The sequence below is a fragment of the Macrotis lagotis genome, chromosome 1 (assembly GCF_037893015.1).
Source record: "Macrotis lagotis isolate mMagLag1 chromosome 1, bilby.v1.9.chrom.fasta, whole genome shotgun sequence".
In the NCBI taxonomy this organism is placed as follows: domain Eukaryota; kingdom Metazoa; phylum Chordata; class Mammalia; order Peramelemorphia; family Peramelidae; genus Macrotis; species Macrotis lagotis.
Genome location: NC_133658.1, coordinates 264215238 through 264232137, shown reverse-complemented (window position 1 = coordinate 264232137; position 16900 = coordinate 264215238). Strand labels below are relative to the sequence as shown.

Sequence of the window (16900 nt, the reverse complement as noted above, 5' to 3'; positions counted from 1 at the left end):
AGTGGTCCAGTCTCAATTGATTGTGACTGAAGAAAAGTCACTTAACCTCTCTAAATCTCTTATTCAGAAAAATAGAGATGATAATAATAAACCATATTATTTACCCATAGGATTGCTGTAAGGAAAGTTCTAAGCACCATAAAGCCCCATTTAAATATAAACTATGATTATAAAACAAGCTAAATTGAATGAAAATTTTCCTATGATGGTTATTTAGAAATACTTTTAATAATGTTTCCATTTTGATCAAGTATTTAATGGATAATACTTTTATTTCAAGATGTTCTTCATATTAGTGATTTCCTAAAGTATTCAAAGTCTTTATGGATTTTGGGAGAGGATACCTACATCTTCTTACAGATGTCACACTGGTTAAGTTTGTTTGATCATTCTACATCTGTTTCTTCATCTTTAAAATAAAGAGATCAGATTTGATAACTTTGGGGGATCCCTTCTTCTACTGTAAATCTTTGATTCTGTAATCAGTATTTTCTAATAAAATAATTCCTAAAATTAAGAAAATAATTATTATCATTTATGCTGTGAGTTTACAGAAAAGGAAAATCACTTTACAAAGCCAGGCTAGAGGAAACTTTACTTTTCTGAAGCTATTTCATTTCCTCATGGACATGGTAATAGAGGTCAGGAAGAGAAGCAAATTATGTATATATCAATGTAAAAAAATGCAACTAGAACACAAATTAACTATTTATTATTATTATTATCTTTTAACCATACCTTTTATAATTAGAGCCTAAAATATTTTAATAAAAAGAATTTCTATATTTTAGTTTTTTTAAACATGGAAGTGAATTTTTTACAGGTTAGCTACTAAAGCTCCAATTTAAGAACCAATTGAAGTGAAAAATATTCTTACATTTAGTATTATTTGAGATTTAAAGAGTACCCTTCTTTAAAGAAATATTCTTAGGCTAATTCTAGGCTGGGACCCCCAAATTTGTGATAAGCAAATTAGAAGAAAACAGTATTTTCCAACTGAAATAAAAAAGTACTGTAAAAAAAATAAATGGAAGCTGATAAATGACAAAATAAATTTTGAGATTTTTACAGTGAGCTGGTCTCATTACAATAAAACCTGGATTTAAGTCTAATGATTAATATATACTCACCCAAGTCATTTAACCTCTCTATGTTTTAGCATTCCCCTAAGACTAAAGTTGTGGGAAAGGTTCTAATCTGCTTTGACAGAAGAAATTTCTTCATCCACAGGTTCTCTGTATAAATTAAATCACAAATCCCTATCCTATGATTAAATTACAACTGCTTTTATTTTTTAGTTGGCTGACATTGCAATAGGAGGATGAAGTACTAAAAGCAAACTGAACTTGCATACTTATCTTAAAGAAAATTTTAAATCTAAAACAAGACACAAAAATGAAAGAATACATCTATGTTAAAATATTAACCTAGCTAAGAATCAGACATATAATTTCTTGGCCTAGAAATAAATATACTGTTAAAAAATGAAAATTACATCAAAACTAGCATGAAAGTTCTAAGCCCCAAATCTTTCAAAGTGAATACTTTAAGTTTGTTAATCTTGTTACCTGTACTTCTGACTATGATCCAGAACACAAAATACAAACAATTCCAGGATTTCCATTTGTTTTGAATTACTATAATTAGTACTTCCAGCTTTTAGTTTAAACTTTGGAGAAAACTAGGAACATTAGCAAAGTATTTGGGGGTTAGAAGAACTATCTGCAGATCACAACTATTTCTTTGGTCTTTAAAAACAGGAAAAAAAAAGATCTTTATTTTTTTGCAGAGGAGGGTCCAGACACATGATTTCAATGCTATAGACAAAGATCTCCTAGTGAGGAAACGGTCCCTTATCAATGATAACGCTACTTAAAACATAAAGTATGTGTATATATATATATATATATATATATATATATATATATATATATATATATAAAGAAACATAGAGAGAGAGACAGCATGGCACAGGAGATAGGACGTTTTGGGTGTTAGAGTCAAGAATATCTAGTTTTAAGTTCTTCTTCTAGCATGCTGTGTGACTCTCAAGACCCCAGGCAACTCTCTTAATTGTACAAATTTCGTTCACAAGTTCAGGAAAGGGGGTGGGTGGGGGGACACAGGACAGCACCAAAGTAGAATTTATTTTATATCTTCACATATCCATCACCTAAAACAGTCTTCATATGTTCTATAGCCTCCACAATTACTTTTGTTTGACAGCTTCTGTACCTCTATCCTGTCTTTGCCTCCTCCAATTCATTTGTAAAAACAATTCCTTCTCCTATTTATGTTTCACCTTTTGATTTTCAAAGCTTACTCCACATTAGTCCCATATGAATAGTCAAAAGATTACTGAACTCAAATTTACAATAACCAAACAAACTTAGGAAAGATTAAATGATTTTTTTTGTTTCACTGTCACATAACTAGGATTTGACATGAAGTCTTCAAAATCCAAACTCAGTGTTCTTTGCACTTCACCATATTGTTCTTTAAACCTTTACAGAAAGGGCATTTTCTCAGAGTTCACTTCAAAACATCATCCAGTATAACTGAGAACCAATGTATAATCTAACCTTCCTTCTAGAATTTTTGTTGGATTAGGCCTGGAATTTATAGTTTGCTATCAAATGTTTAGAATAAATTCTAAAAAAGTTTTTTTTTGGTTACAGTTAGTAAAATGGAACTAAATAGGAATGAAATGGAACCCCCCCCCCCAATAATATTAGAAATAAAAAACAAGTGACAAGAAAATCTATAAACACAGGTGTTTATGCTCAATTTCTAACCTTAATAATATTTTTATAAGAATGAACCATATATGTATCAAGAATATGCTTAATGAAAAATACAGAAGGGAATAGACAAGTTTCCAGAAAATATTCTCTACAAAAAACTGAATCTTTAAGATCACAAGTAACTAAAAATATAGAGAATACAAGATTTCATTACTGTAAATAATTATTTAACTCATAATGTAATCTCTCATGTATATTAAGAACTTAGAAATTTTGTTGATGAATACAACAGCTATAAGAAATAATAGTTAGGGACCTCTGAGGTAAAGGAGGGAAAAAACCAAGTTTTATGCCAGAGTTGCTCAACATTATCATGGAATACATACTATACAAGATCTTAAATATAAGAGATTTTTAAAAAGTGGTGAAGATCCTCCAAATACATCTGATTGGGGATAATAGGTACTAAATGCATCAAGCCCAAGAACATTACAAAATCCCTTCAATGGAAATAATTACTCAAAAGAGGTTGATCAAATATAAAGCTTCATACAATTCTAAGTTTTTATTATTTCCCCCTAAACACCCCATCTGATTGATGTACTTTCTTTCTGTTAAAATGTGCCCTGAAAAAAAATATCACATGAAAAAAATTCATTTCAGATGTTACCAGGAAAGTAACACATTATAGTAGGGAAGATAGAATGTAAATGAAATATGAAAAATGTTTATAATATAAATTTCAAGGCAGTTAATAACATACCTAAAGCAACTTGGAATGTCCAATGCTTGTGAAAGTATATCTCATTCTAATACTTGACATATACAGAGTATTTTTAACATTTAAAGTGATGTTTCACTTTATGCATTTCATATCATGCCATTAGAATTTTTTCTCTGAACACTGAACTTATAAAGGTGACTTTAAAATAGTAAGATTATTCCCATTATTTTATTTACATAAAAATCAGATACATTTTGAGGTCCAACATTTTTTCTTCACTGTGCAAAAATAAATGCAGTAAATAAAGCAACTGTGCCTATCTAAGAGCCTCCCCACCTCCGCTCTGCCCCCTTTTAGGCATATAAAGGACAATTAACATTAAGTAAAACTATTTTTTTTCAGATAAGGCAGTAGGATTAAGTGACCTGCCCAAGACCATACAGCCAGGTAATTAATAAGTATCTGCGGTGGGATTTGAACTCCTGACTTCAGGGCCGGTGCTCTATCCACTGCACCACCTAGCTGCCTGTAGAACTTATTTTTGAAAATAATTAGTACAGACACAGATGAAATCCAATAACAATTGCTTAGAATTACTGGATCCTAAGTTTTAGAGAAAGACTCGTCTTATCAAAAAAATCTTATTTTATAGACTATCTAGATTGTTTGGTATACGTTAGAATTTCTCATAATTTACATGGTAGTCAGAATATATTCTTTTTTTCTTTTGAAGCCTTTTCTTAGAGTTATTGGAGAGTCAGAGTAATTTTCTCTATGGACCTAATAGGATATTTTCTCTGTCAGTCTAACTGAGGCTTGCAATATCAGGATATACAGATTCTGTTTAAAATTTTTTTTTAACCTTAAAAATGATTCAGAGAATGGACCAACAAAAGTCCTTAAAAAATAGGAAAAAAAAATGGGACATGCAAGTAATGTTCTTTAACTGTTACTTATTAGGACAATACTCTGCTCTTTGCTATGTATGTTATCTTTTTTTGGGGAGGCTTTATAAAGCAACTATTGATGACAAGAGATTTCTCTCCATTTACTTTGCAAGTGATCAGGAAGACAATTCCTCTAAACATATAAACTTTCAGTGCATGTGCATGCACAACAGAAGAACTCTGACAACTATCAAGTTTGTTTGAACTAGAGTTCGACAGTTTCCCTCCCATTCTATACTATCTTTTCCTTTCTATAAACTCCAGTATTTAATGTAATATCTCATATTTTCATTAGACTTTGAAGTTTCCAAACCAGAAAAAACTCTATGAGGTAAATGTTTGCCTTAGGGCCAGTGATGTTTATATCATCTCTTTGTTGTATAGCTTAATTTTTCTTTTTGCATTTAGTTTCATCATCTATGAAATGAAGGAAAGTTTAGCATGATTTTTGAGATCCATTATAACTCTTAATCCAGGATCCTATATCTGGGAGGTGAAGAGAAAAGTGTTTTTGAGTCTACTCCAGTTGTGTTCAACTCTTTTGCCATTTCCTCCTCCAGCTTATTTTATAGATGAGGAAACTGAGATAGGGTTGTGTGGCTTGCCCAGGGTCACACAGTTAATAAGTGCCTGAGGCTACCTAGATGCCAAAAGAAGAGTAGGTAGAGTAAAAAAAAAAGGTAAAAATCCAGGACTGAAACAGTATCAAGAATGAAATGGTCAACCACAGTTACAAGGAGGACAAGGAAAATGAAGAATTAGAGAAGATGCTGGACAAGGCAATCAGATAGCTAGATAGGCACCGATCAAACAGCTTTGATGGGGCAGCTAGGTGACGCAGTGGATGGAGCACTGGCCCTGAAGTCAGGAGGATCTGAGTTCAAAACCGAACTCAGACACTTAAAAAAAATTACCTAGCTGTGTGACCATGGGCAAGTCAGTCACTTAACCCTATCGACTTCCAAAACCAACAAAAACATATTGAGAAAACAGCTTTCAGAATATTGATTGTATAAATTATAGTAGAAATATTTGAGGAGTGAGGAGCAGTAAAGAAGGGAAGCATCAAATTTATATCACTTTCAACAATTTGGGTAAAGAAAGAGACAAAGATACAACCAATAACTCATGTAGAGAAAAGGTCAAATGATGGCTTATTCCTTAAATCTTTCAATGATCTGAACATCATTTTAAATTTTCATATAACTTTTATTAAATTTATATGATAATAATTTGATTTAGGGTGGAATAGAACAAATTGTACTTCTGGAGACTGGTTCCCTTCAAAGTTAGCAAACATACCTTAGATATTAAACAATTTATTTTCAACAAATTTATTCAGTATCTATTATATGCAAAGGACTTTACTAAGAAAGACACAAATTTTAGATGATAACAACAATAACTACCTCAAGTCTGTCTTCTTTCCAAAACTGGAAGGAAAGGGAATGGGAGAGAGATAGGAGGATGTTTGTCTTTCATTCTTTTATTTTTTTAAGGGTTTTTTTTTGCAAGGCAATGGAGTTAAGTGATTTGCCTAAGGTCACATAGCTAAGTAATTATTAAGCCTCTGAGGCCTGACTCCAGGGCTGGTGCTCTATTCACTCCACCACTTAGCTGTCCCTTGTCCTTCATTCTTGAAGAAGACCATGACAACAGGGAGGTGATGCCATGACAAGCACATGAATTGGATTTGAGTGAGGGGGAGGGAGGGTGATGTGTTAAGTCACTAGCCTCACTGTCTCCTCCAGAGCCATCAGTGGCCAGATATGAATTAGAATGATTGGAGATTGTCCTATATCAGATAAGAAGCTATCAGGGTTAGGTGACTTGTCTAGGGTTACACAAACTAGTAAGTATCAAGTATCTGAGACTGAATTCAAACTCTGGTCCTCCTGACTTGAAGGTCAGTGCTCTATTCACTGCACAACCTTGCTGACCCTGAGAGATAGGATAGCAGCTAGATAGCAGAAGTTTCGGGGAATTTTTTTCTTTCTTTTAAGAACAGCCAACTGTGAATTTATTGAAACAGAAAGAAGAGGTCAATAGACAGATATTGAAAATGTAGGATGAGGGGCAGTGAGGTAGTGCAGTAGATAGAGCACCAACCCTGGAGTCAGGAGGACCTGAGTTCAAATCCAGCCTCAGACACTTAATAACTGCCTAGCTGTGTGACCCTGGGCAAGTCACTTAATCCCACTGTCTTAAATAAAGAATTAAAAAAAAAAAGAAAATGTAGGATGACAGGGAGCAGATAGAATTTATCTTATGACTACCTTTTCCTCTGAGATAGGAGGGCAGGAGACATGATAGGCCAGGTTAGTTTTCTATCAAAAATGCTTATGCAAAAATCTAATGCTCAAATAACATATACTAAGAAAAGATCACTGGCTCTTCCCAGGAATTCTGAAGAAGCAATTTTCAAAAATCCCTTAATCTCAAATTCAAAACTATGTAACTGCCCTATTCATTAAAGTGCTGTTATTTACAGCTTCAATATGTACTGTAATCCTTTCATTTGAGCTATTATTATAATAGTACAAATTCTTATTATTCCATTGATTATGGCAACCTGGATGCTTTTCATAATTACATGATACATGTCTGTCTTGATTTGAAATTCTAATTATTTTCATAAAATATCTATCATTTAAATCATTTTACTTTCTTCTTCAAAAACATACTGTTGACTTTTATTATTTTCAGTTTAGAGTCCAACCACTTTAGACTAGCTCAGGATTATAGATATAGAGCACTCTATATTTTTACCCCATCCTACCCATGTGAACTTATTTTCACTTAGACTCACTGTATTGGTCATCCTCACTTCTGTTCCTTTGTTTATGTTGTCTTCCCAGTAGGAAATGCCAACCATCTCTAATATTGCTTATCCTTCAAGAAAAATGCCACTATCTCCAAAACACATTGAGTTCTTTCCCCTTCTGAGCACTCCTAATATATTATTTGTACTACTTCCCTGTTATGGTACACAATCATAAACTGCCTGTACTACTTATTACTTAATATTTTCATTGTTTATGCCTCATCTTTTTAGCTGGATTGTAAAATGGAAGATTGCTTCTAATGTTGAGACATTTTGTATGCCTCACAGTGCTTTAAGCAGATAGCAGATGTTAAAAAAATTCACGTAGAACTGAATTGACAAGAACAGATTTCTTTATGATGTCTTTAGACAGTGCTTTACAACATAGAATATATTCTATGTCTGCTTAACCCCCATAACCCCTGAACACCAGAAAATAATTGAGAACTAGAATCAGTCTGTGCATATAAATGGCATCAACTATAACAATAATAAAAAATTTGTTTAATGATCTTTGTAAATGTTGCATTTATGGTAATGTTCATTTTAAAAAACAAAAAACTCACAAGAATGTTTTGCTAACATTCTCCTTTCTTTATCACCTGCCAAGCATCACTTCAGGTCCAAAACAACAATAACAAAGCACCTGCAAACCCTTTGTGATTTTCATTTTAAAAATTATTTTATTTTGACACAAGATGCTTTCCAGCAAACACCCAAAAACCTTACTATACTTTAAAATATATTCCCTGAAAAAAGTTTATTAATAGAAAGGTGGACTATGTCCTTTAACTTCCTGTCAATATTCTCCATTCTGGTAACTTATACACATAAACACTTATATTACATTCTGGTAACTTATACACATAAAGTCTATAAACAAGTTTACTTTTGTAGAAAACTTAACCTGGTATGTGATAGACAATTAAGTATCCAAATCAATATTACATTCTTTAAAGAGATTAATGAAATTAACTTCACTGTTTATTACCCCAAACTAAAATGAAGTATCTGCTTTCAAATAGGTACAAGAATTAATACTAAATAAAGACTCAACTATAAAGTGACTGTCATTTAAGAACTTCTTTCAAATGGAAATGCCATATACAATTCAGGTCCCAAAATTCACACTAATTCTAAGTGATGTTGGAAAAGCTCATGGAAAGATCAACCTTTTATTTTCCTTGATTAATCATATGTTGGTGAACAATTAAAGGTTTAAAATATAGTTTTAAAAACCAATAAAATACAAACATCAATTTTCTCTTTTATTTGTAGTTCCAAACATATCAAGGATTTAAAAAAAAGCTACTGGTCTGCCAAGACTCTTCAAAACTTAGTTAATGTAGAATTTTGCTATATTTCCTTGCTAAAATTAATATTTCACTATAAATCAAGTATGATAATAAATCATCTATTAGAAAGATCTTTACAAAAATTTATATAAAAAAAGTCTGACTAAGCAAAAATTACAGATTTGTTTTTAACACAACTAGGTGATAGTAATCTGATGAAATCAATTAACCTGAAACATTACCATATTCTAGAATACTGTACTCATGGCATATAATGATGGTAGAAAGAAGGCAATAAAAATTACAAGGAGATAATGTGTTTTTTAAAAAAAACCTAGTTTTGTAAAGCGACATTTACTATAATAGGAATAAATGAATGTTATAAATGAGACTCAAAGGTCACTTTTCCTACTTAAATATTTCAAGTTATTAAATTAAATTATTAAAAATGCACTTCAAGGGGCAGCTAGATGGTGCAGTGAATAGAACATCAGCCCTGGAGTCAGGAGGTCCTGAGTTCAAATCCAACCTCAGACACTTACTAATTACCTAGCTGTGACCTTGGGCAAAGCACTTGACCTCATTGCCTTGCAAAAAAAAAACCCTAAAAATATACTTCACTCTTAAGTGGTTAATTTTAAATTTATGCTCTGTGCTTATTTAAAAATACTTTATAACAAAAAAGGGGCTCTGAACACTTTTGTCTTGGTAAAAACAAATATCTATTTTAGCATTAGAAATAGAAAATAAGCACAGAAAAATCTGTCATAAGGGAAAAATTACTTACTACTGAGCACAATCAATCAACTGATATTCATTTGATCTCTCGTAGCAGGCTTTCACACCTTCATCTTGCCAAAGTGTTTTAGTATGTTCATAAAATTCCTAAAAGTAAACATAAGAAAGATATTAAATAAAGATGTGAGATAGAATAAAAATGTCACCATTTTCACAAATCTGTCCCAAATATCAAACTATTTCATTTTTAATTTAGAAGAGCTGTTTTCACTGATTAGTACTTTGATTCAACACATACTCTGTATACCAATGTTCTAGGTATTATGGGAAGAAAAAAGAATTCTGTATTATCACGAGTTTGTAATTTAGAAATAACACATAAAACAAAGTGATACTATAAAATAAATTGTAATACTATTAATAATAAATTTCAAATGAGTTGTATCAATAGTGTTTCCTATATAATTGGTATTTAATAAATACATAATCATGAGTAATTGCCAGTTTTTATTGCAAAGAGCCTGTGACTTATTTTATGTAAATTCCTTACAAATGAAAATATAACCTAGGAGTATCCTCTTTATTTCCAACTGCTATCCTTGGGATTTCATTCTCATAAACTAATAACATTTTAGAGTTAGAAGGAACCATGGCGACTATCTAATCACCTTATTTTTACAGTTGAGGAAACTGAAGATCAGAGAGATGAACCACCTTGGCTAAGGTCAAGTTAAGAGTAGAGTCAAGCAATCAAGCCTCAAATTCAGATGTCTTAATTTCCTATTCAACATTCTTTCCATTATACCAGGTAGCCTCATCTTGCTTCTTTTCTCCCTTTTGATGCTGCAAACCCTAAAACAGCTAAGGACAAATCTCACTTCATTTTCAGTCCTATGTTACATAGGGTGGTATGTAGAATGATAACATAAGAAGTGAATGAATGGCTAGAGAAAGGAAGAGAATAAGAAACTGTAAAGAGGTTAAGGAAATACTCTCCCAATAGTTTCCTTACTGGTAATAGCCTCTATCTCATCTCCTTACCATCCCTTCTGCCCTGCCCTGGGAAGCTCTAGCTTTATCTTTACTACAGAGTGCTAGCCTAACTCCACTGACAAAAATGTCTAGAGGATAACTCAAGTGGGGCAGCTGGGTGGTGCAGTGGATAGAGCACAAGTCCTGGACTCAGGAGGACTTGAGTTCAAATCTGACCTCAGACAAACTGTCTAGCTGTGAGATCTTGGGCAAGTCACTCTTAATCCCATTGCCTTAAATAAAAGTTTTAAAAAAAATTTAAAAAGGCCAAGGATAACCCAAGAAGGAGTTTAGATTTTCCTTTGAAATGTTGAATAGCCTGTCTAATTTGAATATTCAATTTTTACTACAGAGTTTAATAACTAGAGGGATCAGAAAGGAGAAGAAGGGAGAAAGGAGCCTATTAGCAAGGAAGGAAAGTTGGGGTACTAACCTCAGGTTTAAATGTGATACAGAGAGGTTGAATAGGTCTTTCAAGAACAAAGACAAACTTTCACCCAGTGTGATCTCCCTTCTCTTCCAAGCTCTACAATTCCAACAATCTAGCTTCAGTTATTTCTTCCAAAATTGATTTTCTGTATAGACAGCATTTGCCCATTCCCTCCCTCCATTTGTCTTTCCACCTGATATTACTTTCCATTACCTTTTCTGTCTCTATCTCTTCCTCCATTTGTGCAGTCTGTCAACGTGTCTAGAATGTATTCTTTCTTCAACTATACTTGTTAAAATCATTTTCATCTTCATGGATTAGCTCAAATATGATCTCTTTCATAAGAATTTCCCAAAGTTTGCTGTCTTTTGCAATTCAATCTTGAAATGGGCTTATTTGTATATATGCAATATTCCCCACCCCTGCCATTTTCCATCTTTGCATCTTTGTGCATTTGTTAAATGGAATGTTAGTGCAAAGGCAGGGATCAACCTGCCAGTCACATTTTAAAGAATAAATAGCTAGAATTCTTATTAGGAAATTTTTAAGACTTGAAGCTTGCACCTTTTTCATTTATGTTTTGTTTCTTAGAGGTAATTACTAATAACAAATCCCTTAAAATTGTAATAATAGCTGTGTGGTGCTTCAGGGTCAGAGAGACTATAGAAGAAAAAAACTTTGAGACTACATTCTTTTTAGCAGAAGGCCAAGGAGAAATCATGGTTGGAAGTAATAGGTCATGGCAGAGAATGAGAAGCAAACCATAAGAAAGACAAGGAAGGGGATGATTGAGGAGTCACCTGGAACTCAAAAGTCCTAGTGGAGGCATACTATGTAAAAGGACCCTGAGTCCCTATAGTTCTTCACCTTCTGAGTTGTTGGAACAACTACTTTATACTCTAAATGGGAGAGTACTTTATAAAGCCTAAGACACTATATAAATGTTATTATTACCATTAACAATCCTCTCACCCCATTAGAACATGTGCTAGATAAATTCATTTTAATAAAAAATATTTTAAGCAGCTCTTTAATGTATGGGTTATAAGAAACAAAAAAAGAATCATCTTTGCCCTTAGGAAGAATGCATTCTGAGAGAAGAAGAAGTAGGGGGAAGGAGATACAGCAAGGACATAGACAAATTATTGTAAAGCATATACAAATTAAGTTAACAAAATATACAATATTAATAATTGACAACTGAGGAGTTCCTGGAACTGGAGCCAAGACAGCAGGGTAGGAAGTATCAGTCAGGTAAGCTTCCCTCCAAAAGAGAATCTAAAGAGATCTAGAAAATGCAATGGATTGAAGTCACAAATAGATAATTGTCCAGCTCAGCTTAGCATATGGAAACAGAGGTCTTTGATTATTGGTTCCTTTTTTTTTAGTTTTGTTTTTTTGCAAGGCAATGGGGTTAAGTGGCTTGTCCAAGGCCACACAGCTAGGCAATTATGAAGTGTCTGAGGCCAGATTTGAACTCAGGTACTACTGACTCCAGGACCGGTGCTCTATCCACTGCGCCACCTAATTACCCCTATCTTTTATTATTGGGGATCAGGAGCACTGCAGTTCCCTAAAAGAGACTATATACCACTTCAAGGGGAAATCTGAGACCATACTGGGGCACCATGAGAAGGACAGGTACCAAAGTCACAGGTCTAGAGCAAAATAAAAAAATGAAAAGGGAACTTGCTCAGGGAAGTGATTTCTCACATAAGGAAGCATTGGGCTACGTACAGTGAAAGGAGAACTTTTACTGAAATGAAATACATCCAAGTTCTTAATGAAAAGACTAAAGCTTTGGAGAAATTTTGAAGTTCACACACAGGAGTAAAGAGAAACACGAAGTGATAAACATGAACGAATGATAATTGAGAAGACAAGGATAAATTGGTTACATTCTAATATTGGGAGATGATATATCTGTCTCCTCTGAGTCTTAACATTATCAGGGATCATAGAGGGAGTCTAACTAGATAAGGCCTGGAAATAATTCTGTTACATCTTGATGATCTTAAGAAAGCAGTGGAAAGAGAGGACATGCTGGGGGGGGAAGGAGTTGAGAAGGAAAGAATGATTAGGGAAAGTAATTTCATGTAATCAGAGTATACAAGTATATAGCTATATAAACAAGAAAGGGATGGGAAGAGGAGCTGATCCTTGAGTCTTACTCTCTTATGAATTAGAAGGAAAAATATATACACAGAGTTGGGTAGAGAAATAAATTTCATTCAAAGAAAATAGGAGAGAAGGAAGAGAAGGGCAGAGGGAAATTGAAGGGAGGGTAGACTAAGGAAATTAGTTCTAAATAAAACAAACTCTAAGGATTAAAAAACAGCTCTTTCTGATGTAGCAAAGAATGGGAACCTGAGGGGCTACCCACAAACTGCGGAATGGATAAACAAAGCACAGTATATAAACATAATGGAATATTATTGTGCTGAATATTTCTTAACATAATTACCAATCAAGCTATTTACTTCCTAAAAGAGAGGTGACTCGATGCAAAATGGGGACATGAACAATGTGGAAATTTGCTTTAAATGACTATACACACTTGTGATGGTTTTTTAAAATTGTTCTCAATAGGGTTTGGGGTAGGAGGGGAAATGGGTAAATCTTAAATGATTAAAACAAATAAAATGTTTTAAAAAATTGAGGGTTAGGGTCTTGTAGAGGAAGTGGTATCTCAACTGAACCTTGAAGGAAACTAAGGGATTAGTTTGAAAGGATTCTAAGAGGTAGACAACAGGAGGGAATATATTCTAGGCATGAGGACCATTTGGGGAAAGACTTAGGACTGAGTTAGCATTATTTCCTTGAAGATAGGAAAGCTCTTGTTGCCTGAAGGTATATGTGTGAGGATGGGTGCAGAGGTGAAGTGTCTTAAATTGAGAGTCTCAGAGCCTTCTGTTAGGCCATAGGACAATAAACTATATTTATTTGATAAAATGGAACTTTGAAGATATCTCCATACTGCTCCTATAGAAACACTATTATAAATTGTCATAATTTCTGACTATACTTTAAGGCCATATCTATTATAATTATATAGAATTGTAATCATTAATTCCACAGTTCAGATACATTTAAGTTAAATAGGTTCCTGTGCTCAGGTCTGGGAATCTAAACATTCTATATTGTTTCCTAAAGGAAAATGTATTCTAAGTTAGAAAACAGTTCTAACTAGAAAATAAGTCATCAAGAACTTCACCTAAAGGGACAGCTAGGTGGCGTAGTGGATAAAGCACCAGCCCTGGAGTCAGGAGTACCTGGGTTCAAATCCAGTCTCAGACACTTAATTACCTAGCTGTGTGGTCTTGGGCAAGCCACTTAACCCCGTTTGCCTTGCAAAAAAAAAAAAACCAAACAAACTTCACCTAACTTTACCAAAGTGAGAATTATTTAAACAAAGAACCTGTTTTCAATTACTGAAAGTAATTGAAAGTAAAGAGAAGCAAAACTACTACTAGATTCTGCTATCTTAAAGCCATTCGCTTCCACACAGGTCCATTTTAGCAACAAGTAATTTATACCTCAGTTTTTCCAGCTTTATAAGAAATCTAATAATGTTCTTTTACAGAGAATTCAGTGTAATTAATGAACCAATATTAAAGCACTATGACATCTATGTGTAAGACATGCTATAAATGATTATTATGTAAAAAGCTAACTTATAAGCAACTCCTGTTCTCTGAAAGTAATGATTAAAGCATACCCATACTCTTGGTTTCAGCTTTCCACACAACATTATGAAGCTAGCATGCTAAAAATAATTCAGTACCCTTAGGAGAAGTTATAGGTCACATAAATCAAAGGGTGTAGAGTAGAGCTTCAGAAACTTTAATTTCTAGTTTCTTTTCAACTAAAGCAAAGTTAGGCTAAAGAAACCAAATCTCAATGTACACAGCAAGAAGGACAGTCTACAGTCTAGTGAGTTCAAAGAATCTTTAAAAAGGAGTCTGTCTTCATGCCAAAATAATGTAAATGTGAATGATGGCTAAGTACTGGAAGAATCAGTATGCAAAGTTTCCTGAATGATGAGTCAGGAGAATTGATTCATAATCCTAGCTCTACCATTTTGTTACTTTGGGCAGTTCATTTACTTCATCTAGCATTCTGTCTCTGTTATTTGAAGTAGGAAAGTACAGGCAAGAACATTTTAGCTCTGCTTTATAAGATTCACTCCTGCAATTTAAAAAGTGTTGCAATTACACTCCTTTCTTTCCTTCTTCTATTTTAGGTATCACCACTGCATTAAAAATCGGACATGACTGAAAAATTACTGAACATCACCACTTTTCCTTTCTCTTCACTCTCAACCTTATCTCCAGCACCCCCCTCAAAAAACCCCAAAACCAAATTCTTCCTCATTACAAATGCACATAGTTAATCAAAATGAACCTACATAGTAATCTTGTTCCCAAAAGAGGTGATTTGTTAATTAGCCTATTTACACAGGGGAAGTCTTAAAAATGCTATTTTCCCAGTAGAAAGTATAGTTCCTTCTAAATTTGCACCACTCTCAACCAAAACATGCCTACATTTTCTTGTCATGAAAATTTTAATCTCTCTTACTGTTGGGAGACAGCAATAATAATAATAATCCAAACTGACAAAGGGTTTGGGCTATAGAGGATTACATAATCCAAATAATTTATAGCACATCCCTAATTGCTTTAGAATTAAATAATTAAACCATAACAATAATCAACACACACAGTATTTCAATACAGGAATTTTAAGTACAAGAAAAGACCAATAAAATAGCCGAACTAGAAAAGACAAAAATTATCACTAATAATAAGGATCTTCCACAGAAATAAGACTTTGTGTTCTGCCAATTTTACCCTGGAAGCAAAATTTCTGAGAAAGTAGGCTTTTAGAAACAATAACACTAAATTTTGGCCCAGTGAAAACTCTGGCACCACCTCAAGCTCTCAAATATTGCCAAGTAGTAGCACTTTTTATCAAAAACTTTTCAATGTAATTTCTGACTCAAATGCAATGTATTACTAAAGCATAGATAGAATGATTGTACAACAGCTAATCTATTGATACATATTGGTTATTTCCTTAAAACTTCATAAACTTACATGGCTCGTTTTTTATGGTCATGTTTCAGAATTATTTTTTTTATTTTTTTATGTTTTTTTTGCAAGGCAAATGGGGTTAAGTGGCTTGCCCAAATATTTCAGAATTATTAAAAAAAAGCAAAGAAACACAAAACAAAAAAATTTTCAGTGAAAGGGACCAATTCTTCCAAAAGAATTATCCCAATTATACCATCATAAAAATATATTCCTTTTTGAAATCTACCCAACATTAACTCAAATATTTTACATGTACACTTGAGTAAAAGAAAAACTGGAATAGTAATATCTAGAAAGTCACTAATATCGTAGAATAATATTTTTTTCAACCCTTACGTCAGGATTAAATAACCAATACTTCATATTAGAGAATGGGTACTTTTATTGAAGTAATTCCAGTATAATTTCAACTGTGTTTTAAATGATTACGGTCAGGCATAACTAATTCTTTTTGCTTTTAAAAATGAGTTTAATCACTTGTCCAAAAATATTCATAGCAGCCGTGTTTGTGGTGGCAGAGAATTGGAAATCAAGTAAATGTCCTTCAATTGGGGAATGGCTTAGCAAACTGTGGTATATGTATGTCGTGGAACACTACTGTTCTATTAGAAACCAAGAGGGATGGGAATTCAGGGAAGCCTGGAGGGATTTGCATGAACTGATGCTGAGTGAGATGAGGAGAACCAGAAAAACACTGTACACCCTAACAGAAACATGGGGGTGATAATTAACCTTGATGGACTTGTTCGTTCCATCAGTGAAACAATCAGGGACAGTTTTGGGTTGTCTGCAATGGAGAATACCATCCGTATCCAGATAAAGAGCCGTGGAGTTTGAACAAAGTTCAAGGACTATTCCCTTTTAATTTAGGAAAAAAAAAAACAGATATCTTATTGTCTGATCTTGCCATCTCTTATACTTTTTGTTTCTTCCTTAAGGATATGATTTCTCTCTCATCACATTCAATTTGGATCAATGTACAACATGGAAGCAAAGTAAAGACTGACAGATTGCTTTCCGTGGGGGTGGGTGGGGGGAGGAAAGTAAAATTGGGGGAAAATTGTAAAACTCAA

The 16900-nt window shown here is 33.3% G+C and overlaps 1 protein-coding gene across 1 annotated transcript in view; it reads right to left on the bottom strand.

Annotated features, from left to right (window-relative positions):
• Positions 1–1957: 1957 nt before the first annotated feature.
• The window catches only part of LOC141490707 (guanine nucleotide-binding protein G(s) subunit alpha-like), a 258393-nt gene continuing 243450 nt past the window's right edge, over positions 1958–16900 (bottom strand). Inside the window, exon 5 of the mRNA XM_074190929.1 lies at positions 1958–9419. Coding sequence (XP_074047030.1) covers positions 9321–9419 — 99 coding nt within the window. The 3' untranslated portion in view covers positions 1958–9320. The remainder of the gene's footprint in view (positions 9420–16900) is intronic.